Here is a 14,799-nt window from a genome sequence, read left to right on the forward strand (position 1 = left end):
ATGGCCCTCCAGCAGCCGAACGCGTGAGTGGGGCTGGAGGCAGCGCACTGGGGTGGGACTGGGGTTCTGGGGGGGGATGTGGGTGTCGCTGTCATGCCAGGGACGGAGAGAAGAACGACACAGAATTCAGGTCCAGAAGAAAATGCCAACACCAACCAATAACAACCAGCAGGAGCAGCAGCGGCGATCTTTTTTTAATTACAAATCCGTATATATATATATATAACATTGTTCACAAGGATGGCCAGGGCCATTGGCCCCTTGACCACCGACCTCCCAGAGTGATTGGCCAAATGCTGCAACACCCATTTCCAAACAGCTTTCCCAGTGAGCCATAAACAAGGCTGCACAACGAGCTACTGGTGTGAGATAAAGTCTTAGTTTACAAAAACCTCAAACTGTTTCTCAGCCAGCCTGCATGGGAAAAAGAACTTTCCCAGGATGCTGCAGTAGCTGGAAAATTTCTCTGCTTCTAGCTTTTTAGTAACCACACGTGGGAGATGGCTGGAGGGTTGCGGGGGGGTCACTGGGGGCTGTTGGTGGGACTGGGAGCTCAGGGTTTAGTGGGGAGACCTGAAGGGTTACTGAGGGAGGTGGGGATTATGGGGGGTTTGGGGCTTGCTGGGGGGATACGTGGAAGTTTCAGGGTTGCTGGAGGATCCCGGGAAGAGATGGGGGTCTTGGGGAGGTGGGGGGGGGCGGCGCTTGGAGGTGATTGTTTCAGTGGGTCCCAGGAGGAGATAGGGTCCTCGATGCCACAAGGAGAGGGACATCCTGGGGGATCTGAGGTGGACATGGGGGTCCTGGTTACCCATGGAGGCCAGACACCTCCCCACCCCCTCCCACCCCCCTTCTCTCTGCTCTGCAGGGAGGCCTTCTTCCAGCAGGCACCCATCTTCCTTGACTACCTGCACAGCATCCTGCAGAAGTACCCTGACGGGGGGCAGATCCTCAAGGTGAGACCCCCAGGGAACACAGCGTCGGGGCTCTCTTGCCCAGCTGGGCAGACCGACTGCAGGCAGCTGGTGTGGGTGGTGATCCTGGTCCAGCACCGGTCCCCAGCCCGTGCTGGCCAGCTGGGAGAGCGGGTTGGTGCTTCCCTCTGGGGGCTGGCGGGCACCTAGGTGTCCGGGCACTGATCCCTGAATCCAGGAGCTGGTGCAGAATGCGGACGATGCCGGTGCTAACGAGGTCGTGTTTGTGTCCGACGAGCGGGAGTTCGACATCGCCGGAGGGGGGCTGGAGGGCACCCAGGGTAAGAGATGCTCCAGGGTGGCACTGGCAGGTACTGGGAGGGATGGGGTGATACTGGTGAAGAAGTGAAGAGGGATCAGCGTGGACTGGGGGAACTGGAACCAGTGAGGTGTTCTGGGATGTGTTGGCATCACTGAGGGTACTGGGAGGGCTTGGTGGGACTGGGGGCACTAAGGGGGATTTTGTGGGACTGGAGGGGGTCTGAGATTGTGGGGACACTACGTGTGGGTTGCGATTTCCCCCTACATGTCCCCAGTCTCCTCTAACCCATGTCCTGACCCCCCCAGGCCCAGCCCTCCTGGCCTACAACGATGCCCCGATGTCCCCCCGGGACTGGGCAGGACTCCTGCACCCAGGCGTGTCCCACAAGCGGAAGGACCCCAGCACCGTGGGGCGCTTCGGCCTGGGCTTCACCTCTGTCTACCACCTCACTGGTGAGCTGCACTGGGGGACAAAACTGGATTTGAAGTGGGGGCACGGGTGGTACGGGAGGCACTGGAATGCAGGTGCCAAGGAGCACTGGGGGGAGCTGAAGGGGTGCAAAACAGAGGGCTGTGTCTGAAGTGAGGAAACCCATAGCACTGGGAGACTGGGTGGCAGTGGAGGGCAGGGCTGCAGCGGCAAACTGAGGGAGGACTGAGGGGTTTGGGGTCACGGGAGGCACTGTGGGGTTGAACTTGAGGGTGCTGGGTGGGCACCTGGGGCACCGATGGGTTGGGAAGGTCTGAGGAGGCGGTGGTGTCCGTGCCATCCCCATGGCCTCATGGTTCCTATGTCTCCAGACCTGCCAGGTGTGCTGAGCCCCCCATCCTTGGGGGTGCTGGACCCCGGATGCCAGGTGCTGCCAGGTGCTGGTGCCCGCTGGGACGTCTCTGCAGCCCAGGGTCTCCCTGGCCTTTTTGAGCCCTTCTGGGCTGGGCTGGAAGCTGTGGGACAGCACCGTGGCTCTGCCCAGGGCACCCTCTTCCGCTTCCCCCTCCGCCGGCAACCCTCGGGAATCGCTGCAGGGGTCTCCGATCCTGGGCGCCTCCGTAGCCTCCTCCAGACCTTCCTCACTGAGGCCCCTCTTGCCCTCCTCTTCCTCCGCCATGTCCGCCGGGTTGCCCTGCACCGCGTGGCCCCCAATGGGGTCCGGACGCTCATGGGGACCCTTGTGGCATCCTCTCAGCCTCTCCCTGTCCCAGGGCCATCAGGGGATGAGGGGCTGAGTCTGGCGTGGTGCCTGGTGGCCCTGCACGGGGATGGGGTGAGGGACAGGACTAAGTGGCTGGTGGCCACGGGCAGGGCCACGGCGGGGCTGCCGGTGGCACTGGGCACAGAACTGGGGTGCTGCCCAGAGCTGAGCCTGGCGCACCCCCTCCGTGGGCCCTGCCAAGGGCGGCTGTGCTGCTTCCTACCCCTGCCAGCCACCGACGAGACGGCCACAGGGCTGCCCGTCCATGCCAGTGCCCCCTTCTCCCTCTCCGATGACCGCCGCCACCTTCGCTGGCCCGAGGAGGGCCAGGAGGGCGAGGAAGATGCCCGCTGGAATGCCCTGCTGCTCCTTGACCTCCTGCCGCGAGTCTACAGCCACATGGCTACCGTGGCCGCAACTCTGCCTGACGTGGACACCTACAGCATCTGGCCGGACCCCAAGCACACGCCGAGCTGTGGCCGCATCCGCCGTTTGGTGACCCATGTCTGCCGGGAGCTGGCAGCTGCCCGCGCCCTGGTGCCAGCCGCAGAGGGGGCTGCAGGGCGGCTGCGGGCTGCCGACGTTGTGCTGCTGCCAGAGGCGGCGGGGGACGTGGCCACGCGGCGGGTGGTCCAGGACCTGCTGGTGGCAGCCGGCAAACCAGTGGCTGACGTCCCAGCCCACGTCCGGAGGGCGCTGGCTTTGGGGATGGCGGAGGGCGTGCAGGAGGCCACGGCGGGCTACGTGCGGGAGGTGCTGAGGCACCGTGGGGCTGTAGGTCTCCCAGCCGCTGACCGACTCTCCTTGCTGCGCTACGTGGCCGGGGATGGGTGCCATGCCGAACTGCGGGGTCTCCCCCTCCTGCCACGCGCCGATGGGACCTTCGTGGCCTTTGGAGCTGCGTCAGCCCTTGTCTACGTGGAGACATCCGACTGCCCCAGGTGAGTCGGGCAGGTGCAGCAGCGGGCAGGTGAGCCGGTTGCCCCAGATGCAGCTCTTGTTCCTGAGCTGAAAGGGAGGCCACAGTCAAACCTGGACCTCCTCCTCTCCCCGGGTACCACCGAGTGGGAGCTGAGCCAGCTGTCCAGGAAGCTGTCTGCCCCCCATTACTCCTCAAGTGCCCCAGCACCTCCATTTGTCCCCACAGGGAGCTCCTGCCCGGCCTGACCGGGTCCTTCCTGCCCTCGGACCTGGAGCCAGGCTTGGACAGCCTGCTGCGAGGCATTGCCAAGGCGGGTAAGAGACAGGGGGTCCCGGACCACCTCTGGGTCCCCTAATCTCCCTCTAAAGCCCAGCACCCCTAGGCGCCCTTGGTACACCCTGGGGCTCCTCTGCAGCCCCACTATCTCCCTGTGCCACCTCGATACTCCCTGAACACACCCTGGGACCCTGATCCTGTCTCAGGTCCCTTTCTGGGCTTCCCCCATCCATTCAACATCACTGTAGATCCCAAGTCTTGCTGTCTCTCTCCAGTTTTGGGGTGTACTGTCTGAGCCCAGGACCATCTCTGTTATCCTGCATCTCCCTGTGTCTCTGGGGACTTCCTCGTCCTTGCTGTTGGTCCCACATTCCCTCATCTCCTCTGTGCTCCCTCGGATCCTGAGTGTCCCTGTGTTCCCCATCTGAGGACCTCTGTGCTGGTCCTCGTAGCACCTCTTTCCCTCTCAGATCTCCTCCATCCCCACTTATCTGGGGTTCCGCTGTTCCTCCTGTTCAGGGTATCCACTGTCCCTCCAGAGCCCAGGTCCTCCCACTCCCATTATGGGAGGCCCCCCATCCGCTGCAGATCTCAGGTTCTTTCCCCCACATCCTGGGTCCCTCTGCCAGGTGCCAGGTTCCACGTACTCCTCATCCAGCCTCAGTCTCTCACACACAGGTCTCTTTCCCAACCTGGTTCTGCTGGACCCAGCCATGACTGTCCAGACCCTGCGCTTGGCTCTACCTCCCACCTGGACGTCCCAGTCTTCAATGCCCGTGACCTGGTGCCCGGCCAAAGGTCCCCCCCAGCCTCCAGCCTCCTGGTTCCCAGCCCTGTGGCAATTCCTGGCCCACCACGTGGAAGACCTGGGCCCTCTGGAAGGGCTCCCTCTCATCCCCCTGTCGCAACTGGGTGCCTCCAACATCCGTCTGGCTCCGCTGACACCCCAGTCTGGTCTTATCTTTCAGGCATGGGAGGACCAGTGCCTGCCACCTGCTGTGGCCTCTGTGCTGGAGATCCTGGGTTGCCCAGTGGTGCCGCCAGACATGTGGCACCGCTCCCTGACCCGCTACGTCCTGCCTCCATCCCCCCTCAATGCCCTGCGGGCCCTGGGCATGCAGGGGGCTGCAGCTGTGGCCTCCCGCCTGGCCTCGCTGCCTGCTGCAGATGTGCTCACCCTCCGGCTCTACCTGGCAGACATCCCATCCCTGACAAAGAAGGACAGGGCCACGCTGGCTGCTCTGCCCCTCTTCGTCCCACTGCCCTGCCTGGCCACCCCACAGCCCACGGAGCTGGTAGCAGCTGGTGCCACCCCAGCGCTGGAGCCACAGCTGGAGCTGCCCAGAGATGTGGTGCTGCCGGAGGCCGTGTTGCAGTGCCGGGATGAAGCTGACCGGCGGCTCCTGGGAAGGCTCGAGACGTCCCTCATCAGTGCAGCCAATGTGATGCTGGAGGCCATCAGAGCCGTGGCCCGGGGTGCCTACGTAGGGCGGGCGGCCGAGAGACAGGCTCTGCTGCTCTGGGTGCTGCAGCACGGAGATATCCTCTTTGCCCAGAGCCCCCCACTCCAGCAGGCCTGCAGAGGACTGGCCTTCCTGGAGACCCCCAATGGCCTCGTGCGCCCGCAAGACCTTTACGATCCCCATGAGAGCACCTTGCAGGCACTGCTGGGCCCTGAGCGCTTTCCTTCCGCCGCCTTCCGCAGTCCACCTGTCCTCCGTGCCTTGAGAGCCCTGGGCTTGCGGCGTGGCGAGGGGTGCCTGGTGCCGTCGGACATCCTGCAGGCTGCAGCAAGCGTGCGTCAGGGCAACACGGCGGCTCTGAACAGGGCTCAGGCACTGATCAAGGTCTGCAACCGCCCCAAGGCACTGGCCAGTTTCAGCACCGCGGAGCTTAGGCAGCTCCAGAACTTGCCATGGGTTCCTCGTTCCAAGTGCACTGGAATGCCTAGGCAGCCCTTCCTGCCCCCCAGGGAGCTGCGGTCCACCCAGTACGAGCCTCTGGTGGGGCTTGCCATGCACCTGACCGATGCCTTTGTGCCAGAGGCAGAGAAGAAGCTGGGGCTGAGCCAGACCCCACCGCCAGAGAGAGTGTGGGGGCAGCTGAGACAGCTGGCAGGGCGCAGGGACGTGGATGAGGTCGGTCCCGCGCTCCAGCCGGTCTACCAGCACATGCTGGGAAACCTGAAGACCTTCAGGGCTGCCCCGGATGATGCCGTGGTGTGGACCGGGACTGGGTTTGTCCTGCCACGTGATGCTGTGCTGGGCTATCCTGAGGAGCTGGAGCTGGGGATGCTGGTGCCCCGTGTGCCCCCCGAATTCCTGTCCTACAGCTGCCTCTTCAGGGCTTGGGGGGTGGAGGAGAAGGTGAGCGAGGAGAGGGCGGTTGCAGCCCTGCGCCGCCTGGGGCAGGACATAGACACCCGCAGCTCCAGAGCTGGCACTGTGGCAGAGCTGCAGGTGGCTGTGGCTGTCCTGGCGTGGCTTAAGAGTCGGGGGCACCGGGGCGAGGGCACAGTGCCAGTTCCTGTGAGGGTCCTGGAGGCCTCAGGCTTTGCTCTCCGCCCGGCTGCCTCTGCTGTGTACCTGGACATGGAACTGGAGACAGAGGAGGATGTTCAGGAGGTGGTGCATGAGGCAGTGCCATCCAGCACAGCCACGTTCTTCGGTGCAGAGCTGCTCAGCACGCGGGTGCTGGGGCCAGAGCCGTTCACCACCTGCGGCCCCTCGGAGCCCATCACCTTACGGCTCCGCAACATCCTCCGGGAGTACGGTGAAGAGGGCGACCTCTTCACAGAGATGGTCCAGAACGCAGAGGATGCCGGAGCTACTGTGTGTCGCTTCCTCCTGGACCTCCGGCACTTCAAAAAGGCCACCTCTGGGCTGCTAGACCCTGGCATGGTGGCCTGCCATGGCCCGGCCCTCTGGGCATACAACAACGCCCTGTTCACAGAGGATGACCTCCGTAACATCACACGGGTCGGGGCTGCCACAAAGGAGGGCCAGGCAGGCCGGATCGGTCGCTTTGGCTTGGGCTTCAGCTCCGTCTACCGCGTCACGGATGTGCCGGCGGTGCTGAGTGGGGAGACACTGCTCATCTTTGATCCCAACGGCACTCATCTGGGCAAGCACATCCCCAGAGCTGGCTGCCCTGGCATTCGCCTGGACTTCTCCAGCCGACCGCGCATCCTGCGTGCTTTTGCCGAGCAGTTCTGGCCCTACCACGGTATCTTTGGGTGCCGCCTGCCTGAGCCAGGACCCTTTCCAGGGAGCCTTTTCCGCCTGCCTTTTCGCACTGAAGAGGAAGCTGTAACATCGCAGATTTGCTCGGAGGCCTTCGGAACAGAGCGCATCCAGTCCCTTGGCACCAGCTTCCTTGGCTCTAACCGGCTACTGCTGCTCTTCCTGCGGAGAGTGAGGGAGATGTCCCTGGAGATGCTGCCAGACATGGCCACCTCTGTAGAGGATACCGTGCCTCTGGCCACGCTGCGGAGAAAGGAGATCCAAGACCTGGGAGCTCCCGGGGATTCTCCAGGCTGGGCAGCCATTGAGCAGCTCACAGCCTGCGAGGAGGCAGCCAAGACCACATGGCATTACCTAGTTTTGGTGTGCCAGGGTGATGGGAAGTTGCTGGAACCATTTCACCAGAACACACAGGCAGGGCTCCATGCTCTGCCTCCCGTGGCTGGTGTGGCCCTTCCCCTTGCCCTTGCTACAGATGGCAAATGGATGCCACGTCTGGGTGCCGAGGAGGGGCGAGTCTTCTGCCACCTTCCCATGCCAGTTGCCTCGGGGCTGCCAATTCACGTGCACGGGGCCTTCAGCATCCTCTCCAACCGCAAAGGGCTGTGGGACACGGCTGAGCGGGGCGAGTGGAACCGGGCGCTGCTCCGCAATGCCGTGCCGGTTGCCTGGCTCCGGGCGCTGGACCACCTCCGCACCATGCATGAGGCAGGTGAGTTGAAGAACTATGAATATCATGTCTTCTGGCCAGACGCTAACACTGCCCGTTACCCCTTCACGGAGGCTGTGACTGGTTTCTACCAGGCTGTGGCAGCCAGCAATGGTCCCAGGCTCTTTTCTGATGGCTGCTCATGGTGCTCACTGCAGGACGCCCGCTTCCTGCACCAGGCTGTGGTCAGACATCCCAAGCTGGGTGCTGTGGCGAAGCGTGTCTTTGCCACCACCCTGCCCCAGCCCCTGTTAGCTGTGACCTTACCAGAGCAGGTGCAGAGGGGCCTTGGGAAGGCAGCGGATGCTGGCACCTATGACTGGCCCCGCTTTTACTGCGAGCTTGTGCTGCCCAAGTTGGAAGACCTCTCTGTTGTTGACCGGGACCCGCTGCTTCTCCATGCGCTGGATATGTCCCATGATGATGTGGACAAAGTGCTGCAGACAGTGCCCTGCATTCCTGCCACCCCTCATGGCCACCTGCAGCTCATCAATTGCCTGGTCCATCCCCGAGGCCGCACTGCCTCTTTATATGACCCTGAAGATGGGCGCTTCCCCACTGGGGACGCCTTCCTTTCCCCAGAAAGACTAAGCCGACTGGAGAGGCTGGGCATGGTTAAGGACACAATGGCCCTGCCAGAGCTACTGGAGCGGGCAAAGACAGTGCAGCTTATCTGGACCAAGGACCATGCCCAGGGCTGCCAGAGGGCTGCCTGCATCCTGGAGCTGCTTCAGGAGGCAGTGGAGGAGAGAGTGGACAACACCACGCAGGCAGCTTTCCAGACCGTGCCCTTCCTCCCTGGTACACTGCCCAGTGGTGAACATGTGCTGTTGCCAGCTTCCCAGCTCTACCATCACCTCCATGCCCCACTAGTGGGACTCATCCACCCTATCTTGGCTCCTAAAGTGCTGGGGGAAAACTTCAGACTCCCCAAGGAGGTTTCATCCTTCTTGGGCCTGGACCGGCAGCTACCAGCAGCTACAGTGCTTGAGCAGCTGCAGGCACTGAGCTGTAGCTCCAATGCTCTGCCTTTGGAGAACCTGCAGGACAGCACCCAGCACTGCTACAAGTACCTGCACACGCTGCTCCAGAGAGATCGCTCCTGCTGGGAAGAGGTGGCTTCTGCAGCGGCCCAAGGAAAGCCCTTCATCTTGATGGGCTCCCACTTTGTGCCGGTCATGGCTGTGGCTGAGATGCTGTCATTTGAGGCTGTCCCATATCTTCACCAGCTCCCAGAGCAGTACCGGCCCTATAGTCAACTTTGGGAGTGTGTGGGGCTGCGCCACACATTCACCTGGGATGACTATGCCCAAGTGCTCTGCATCCTGGCAGAGATGCACACTGGAGAGCCGCTGCCTGCCGCGGAGCTGGCTCTGGCCTTGCGGCTGGTGTCTTGTGGCTTGATGGAGGACGACAAAAAGCCAGATGCCTACCAGACCCAGCAACTCTTTCTACCTGACCAGGAGGGCATTTTGCGTCCACGAGACAAGCTCCACTTCAATGATACACCATGGCTGCCAGTGGACAGAGATGTCCTGCTGTGCCATGGACAGCTGTCCCGAGCCACAGCCCTGCACTGTGGGGTGCCTACTACACGCCACCGGGCGCTGGAGAGGAGCCGACTGCCCACTGCAGATCTGAGCTTCTGGGCACAGCCATTTGGTGCCCGTGAAGACTTGCCTACACGGCTGAAGAACATCTTGGGTGAGCACCCAGTACCTGCTCGTGATATGGTGAAAGAGTTGCTCCAGAATGCGGACGATGCCGGTGCGGGGCTTGTGCACTTCGTGTGGGACCGCCGGCAGCACCCAGCGGATGCCACTTTCAGTGAGGACTGGAAAGTCCTGCAGGGCCCTGCTCTCTGCATCTACAATGACAGGCCCTTCCAGCAGCAGGACATCGAAGGCATTCAGCGGCTGGGAATGGGTAGCAAGAGAGGCCGGCAGGATGTCACAGGCAAATATGGCCTTGGCTTCAATACTGTTTTCCACTTTACTGACTGCCCGGCCTTCCTCACTGGAGACAGTGCCCTGTGTATCTCTGATCCCAACCTCTACTATGTGCCTGGAGCTACAACTGAGAGTCCTGGTGGAATGTTCGCTGTCAGCCCTGAATTCAAGAAGACCTTTAAGGACATTTATGGAACCTTCTTACCCTCCCTCTTCAACCTTAACCAGGGTGTCCTTTTCCGGCTGCCCCTCCGCACTGCAGCTGAGGCTACTCTCTCCAAGGTGTCTGCCAATGTTGTGCGGGACCAAGACCTCATGGACATGCAGAAAGAACTGGCTGAGGAAGGTGAGGACTTGGTGCTCTTCCTCCGGCACGTCCACACTGTTATCTTCTCTGAGATCCCCCCAGATGGGAAGCAGCTGTTAGAGAGACTGCGCGTGGCCACAGAGCTGACAGATGATGATGCAGAGCTGAGACGGGGTTTTCAAGCGAGATTGAACCAAGCCATGGATGGGAACAGCTGTACCTCTGTCTCCTATGTCATGGCAGTCAAAAACAGCAAGGCAAGGACCAGCACCACGTGGAGGGTGATCTCCCAGATCGGAGTGGAGGAGGGGGCTGAGGAGTCTCCAGTGCGTGGGCGGATGCCCTATGGGGCTGTGGCTGCCTGCCTGAAACCATTGGTCTTGGCCAAAGTCATGGGCAAAGCTTTCTGTACCCTCCCACTGCCGCTGTCCACGGGACTGCCTGTGCACATCAATGCCAACTTCTCTGTGGATGCAGCCAGACACAATCTCCGCCAGGACCCAGGCAGCACAGAGGCAGCCTGGAATGGCTTCTTGCTCCAGCGCTTGGTGACTCCACTATACTGTGCCTTTCTCACCAGCCAGTGGAAAGCCCTGGGGCCTGAAGGGCTCCAGTTCAAGTCCCTGGAGGTCTGCCAGCAGCACTTGGCCTCCCGCTACCTCCAGTTTTTCCCTGCTGTGACAAAGGTTCCCCCTCCCTTTCAGGACCTGGCAAGGAACGTCTATAGGCACCTCAGTCGTGCACGCTTGTCCCGGGTGCCTGTGTACCACAAGAAGCCACCTGACAGCAAGGTGACAATAACCTGGGCTTCTCCAGGTGGTGGGAATGTGCTAACAGAGCCATACTTCCTTGAGGTGTATCCTGAGTCAGATCTCCAGGAGGTGCTGCAGCACCTGAACATGAACCTCGTGCCGGCATTCCCCCAATTGTGGCAGATCTATAAGGAGTTCATTGAAGCCCAGGTGGATGCTGTTGACTTGCAGCCAGCCTCTCTCCGGCGCTTCCTCAAGGCCCTGGCACTCCCTGTGCCGTGCACGCTGGCTGAGACACCCCTGAGGACCCCAAAGAGCTGCTCCATCCTGCTGAAACACTGCCTGGAGCCCATGGATGCAGACAAGGCAAAACTGGAAGGCCTGCCCTTGCTGGCCACACAAGATGGCTGCCTGAATGCCCTCAGCACCCAGCACCCAGTCTTCCACGGCTCCTTTGCCCACCTCTTCCCCCAGCACTGCCACCGCTTTGCCGACAAGTTCATTTCTATCTTTGACCTGCCTTGCTTTGTGAAGGAGCTCAGCCTCCCAGAGGCCACACCACTCATCCGGGAGGCACTGGTTCAGCTGAACTGGACCGCAGACAGAGAGAAGTGGCTCAGGGAGCTGTGGAAGTTCTTCAGCACTGTGGTCTACAAAGACACAAAGGCCAAAACGGATTTGGAGGCAGATATGAAGTCATTCATGGATCATCTCCAGGATGTAGTGGTGCTGCCTGTTCAGGGGGTTGAGAGAGGCTCGAAGCACCTACTGCCACTGTCCTCCCTCCCCAATGTTCTTTTTGAGTGTAACACGGATGTGACCAAGGTGCTGCACAAACTGGGCATCCCTGTGCTCCAGAAGTCCCTGCTGCCTTTCAACTTTGCCCACCACTGCCTGAAGATAAGGGCACTGCAGGCCACAGAGCCCAAGGCTGTGCTGGCCCAGCTGGTGGACACCAGAGACAATCTCCGCTGGAAGGACTTAAATGAGTGGGATGTCACTGGCCTGCTGTACTTTGTGAAGAGAAAACTGGATTCGTCAGCACAGAGGCAGCTCCGGCTCCTGCCTCTCTTCCGGAAGCATGGTGGGGGCTACACAGCTGTGGCACCCTACAGCAAGGTGCTGTTGCTCAGCAGCCAGTTCTCAGACCTGTCCTCGGGTGCCCAAGCCCTGTACAACCTGGAGAAGGACATGTTGCTGCTCACAGCAGACAAGATCCACCAAGAGCTGGCCAAGGATTTCAGGTGGGAGCTCACAGATGACCGGCAGTTCTTCATGACGGTGGTGCTGCCCCGGCTGCCCCAGCTCACCGCACAAGAGCTTATGGAAGCTCTGCGTTTGTTCTTTGCCCTGCACCATGCCTATGATGTGAAGTTGAAGGAAGCTGTTGTGGCAGGTTTTCAGACTGTGGCCTTTATACCCGATGCCCATGGCGTGCTGCGCCCGGCCTCCTACTTCTACAACAACATGCCCTCCTTCTGCACGCTGCGGCTCCAACGCCGCTTTGTGCCGGAGTCTTTCTTTGTGGCACTAGGTTACAACAGGAAAGCTGCTCAGGATTTCCTGCTGGAGGCAGGTGTGCGCACCAGCCTCTCTGCGGAGGATTTTGTGGCACTGGCCCTGGAGATAGAGCACGAAGCCACTCAGGCCAGGAGCCTCACTAAAGACCTGCTGGCGCGACAGGAGGAGATGCTCTCCGAGCTTTGCATTCTGTTGTGCGATCCCTTGTCAGAGGATTTCCTGAAGCAAATTGCCTCAATCCACTTCCTGCCTCCACTGGACATCCCCGCAGACTTGAGGAACCTCCACCCCTCTTTTGCAGCCTGCACTAAGCCCGTGGCCCTGAAGGGCAGTGTTTACCACTGCCAAGAAGATGTGGCTGAGCTCCTGTGGACATCGGCCACCATCCTGCCGAAGTCCTTTGCTTGCAAAAAGGGGCTCCTGGAGGCCATGGGAGTCCTTGTAGAGATACCCATCGCCCTCGTGGTGGCCAACCTGGAGCAAGTGTGCAAGGCAGCCTGCCAGACGCCACGGCAGGTGAACACACGGGCCAGCGTGCTTCAGAAGGTGTACAATTTCTTGCAGACCCATGTGAAGGAGGTGGACGCGGGGCGCCTCGCTGAGCTACCTGTAGTGCTGGCCAATTCAGGGGACATGGCCATGCCAAGGCAAGTGGTGACATCGCTCCCGAACGCGACTGACTTCTACCCCTATCTCTTCATGCCTGACCCCCAAGCGGCTTTCTATGGAGGCCTCCTGCAACACCTTGGGGTGGTCTCGCTCCCCACACTGGCTCACTACAGTCGAGTCCTGGCCCAGATCCACCAGGAGAGCCAAGTCAGTGGGACTCTCAATGCTATCCAGAAGAAGACAGCCCTGCTGGCCACACGGCACTTCTTCCAGCTGCTGCGGGAGGCACCGGAGCCTCCTGATTTCTCCGCTGTGGCTGAGCTGTACTTGCTGAGCACTGCTGACCGCCTAGAGCCAGCCCACAGCCTGTACTTCAATGACTGCGTGTCCTCAAATACCTCTAGGGCCTTGGGGAAGACCTTTGTGTTTATGGCTGATCTGCCAGGGACCGGGCGTAATGTCTGGTGGCTGCTGCAAATGCTACCACAGCACCTGCGGCCACGGGCGCTCTCAGAGGTGACAGAGCAGCAGCTGGAGGAGGGCAGTGTGCAACCGTGTCGCTACGGTTCTTGCTGCCCTGAGCAGAGGCGTCTGGAGACCCTCCTGCTATCATCGTGGTTCAGGACGGGGCTGGAGGCTCTGCTCCGCTGGCAGAGCCACAGGGCCATGTTGAGAATGGAGGGGAACGGTGGCTTTGCAGGGGAACAGCTGAGAGTGCAGTGCTGCGAGGACATCCGTACGGTGTTGGTCCACTGTGGTGCAAAGGTGGAGGGCAGCTCCCAGCCACGGGTCATCCACGTGTGCCTGGCCAGTGGTGGCCAGCGGCTCTTCTACATCCGGCACGCAGAGATGGTGCTGGACCGGCACCAGCTGAGGGTCCTGGAGAAGCTGGCGCAGGAGATCAATATCATCCTGGGTGGACAGCTGGAGGCACCCGCCTTGTCAGTGCTGCGTGAAATGCTGGTCTGCCAGGAGCCACGAGAGGTGGCCCTCGTTCTGGAGGAGAACGACGTGGCACTGGTGGGTGCTGCACCGGAGCCAGAGGAGGTCATGGAACCAGAGCCACAGAAGAAGCTGCAGGAGGTGGCTGTGACAGAAGAGAAGCCATGGAAGGATCAGCATAGCCTGAGGCCAGAGGAGAACAGCAATGTGGATCACAGCCTGGCAACATTGATGCAGCTGTGCACTGTCAAGCAGCCAAAGGTGCAGGACCTTCATCCGCAGGACAACCCTGCGAGTGCTGCCCAGCACCACTGCTGGGGACAGGAAGGCCATGGCTCCTGGTCATGCAATGAGGAGGCCATGGCCCCGACTCCATCCATCCCAGGGGCGCAGTGGTGGCTGCAGCAGGCCAAGAGTGACCTGCAGGCAGCACGCAATGACATCAAGCGCTGCTGCCCCAACTGGTTCCCCCTCAGGGTGCACCAGGCCCTGGAGAAGGCACTGGTGGCTGTTGTACTTCACCGCGGTGAGGTCTCTGAGGCCCCAGTGGAGCTAGTGGGGCTGGCCCAGTGGCTGGAGGCAGTGGAGCCAAAGCTGAGGGGCCTGGCAGAGGAGGTGAAGCAGTTACATGGCTGTGGCACGGATGGCAAGGCCACACAGTACCTGAATTGCCACCCCTTCCCCATCACCCCCAGTGAGGCCTCCCACAGCATGGATGAGGAGGAGGTACTGGAGCGGGCGCAAGGAGTGCTGGGGAGGCTGCAGGACCATATGAGCAGAACATGAGGATGTCCCCATGGAGGGGACACTGGCAGCTGGGCCACGGGACCACCGCAGACCCACCAGAGACCCACCACAGACCTGTCGTGGATTCACCATGGACTTGCCACAGACCTGCCACAGGCAATTCCAGATTATCTAGGTAGGATAATCACTAAGGTAGGAGTGATTTGGGGGCAGATGGGGGCCTAAGCTGCTGAAAGTCGTAGCACGTGCTGTTAGCATGCCTTGAGAGCGTGGGAAATAATAAAGTATAACGATAAACGTTGGAGTGCTGGCGGACTCTTCACTAAGAGTGTGGTCAGGAGACATGGAGAAGTGTTGGGCGACTGGAGGTGTGTGGAAGGTGAAGGTGGCGATGA

The 14,799-nt window shown here is 61.0% G+C and overlaps 1 protein-coding gene across 1 annotated transcript; it reads left to right on the forward strand.

Annotated features, from left to right (window-relative positions):
* Positions 1 to 14,466, forward strand: LOC147527456 (sacsin-like). Its single transcript, XM_086622916.1, has 7 exons — positions 1 to 23; positions 869 to 956; positions 1,153 to 1,255; positions 1,542 to 1,688; positions 2,037 to 3,369; positions 3,576 to 3,664; positions 4,305 to 14,466. The coding sequence occupies exons 1-7, from the start codon at positions 1 to 3 to the stop codon at positions 14,441 to 14,443; spliced, it is 11,922 nt and encodes a 3,973-aa protein (XP_086479042.1). The 3' UTR covers positions 14,444 to 14,466.
* Positions 14,467 to 14,799: the final 333 nt, after the last annotated feature.

This window comes from Tauraco erythrolophus, chromosome 18 (genome assembly GCF_009769465.1).
Source record: "Tauraco erythrolophus isolate bTauEry1 chromosome 18, bTauEry1.pri, whole genome shotgun sequence".
Classification (NCBI taxonomy): domain Eukaryota; kingdom Metazoa; phylum Chordata; class Aves; order Musophagiformes; family Musophagidae; genus Tauraco; species Tauraco erythrolophus.

Coding starts and splice junctions, on each gene's coding strand:
- LOC147527456 (XM_086622916.1), top strand. CDS start 1: ATGGCCCTCCAGCAGCCGAACGC. Junction 1,256..1,541: donor GGGGCTGGAGGGCACCCAGG/GTAAGAGATGCT, acceptor TGACCCCCCCAG/GCCCAGCCCTCCTGGCCTAC. Junction 1,689..2,036: donor CTCTGTCTACCACCTCACTG/GTGAGCTGCACT, acceptor CTATGTCTCCAG/ACCTGCCAGGTGTGCTGAGC.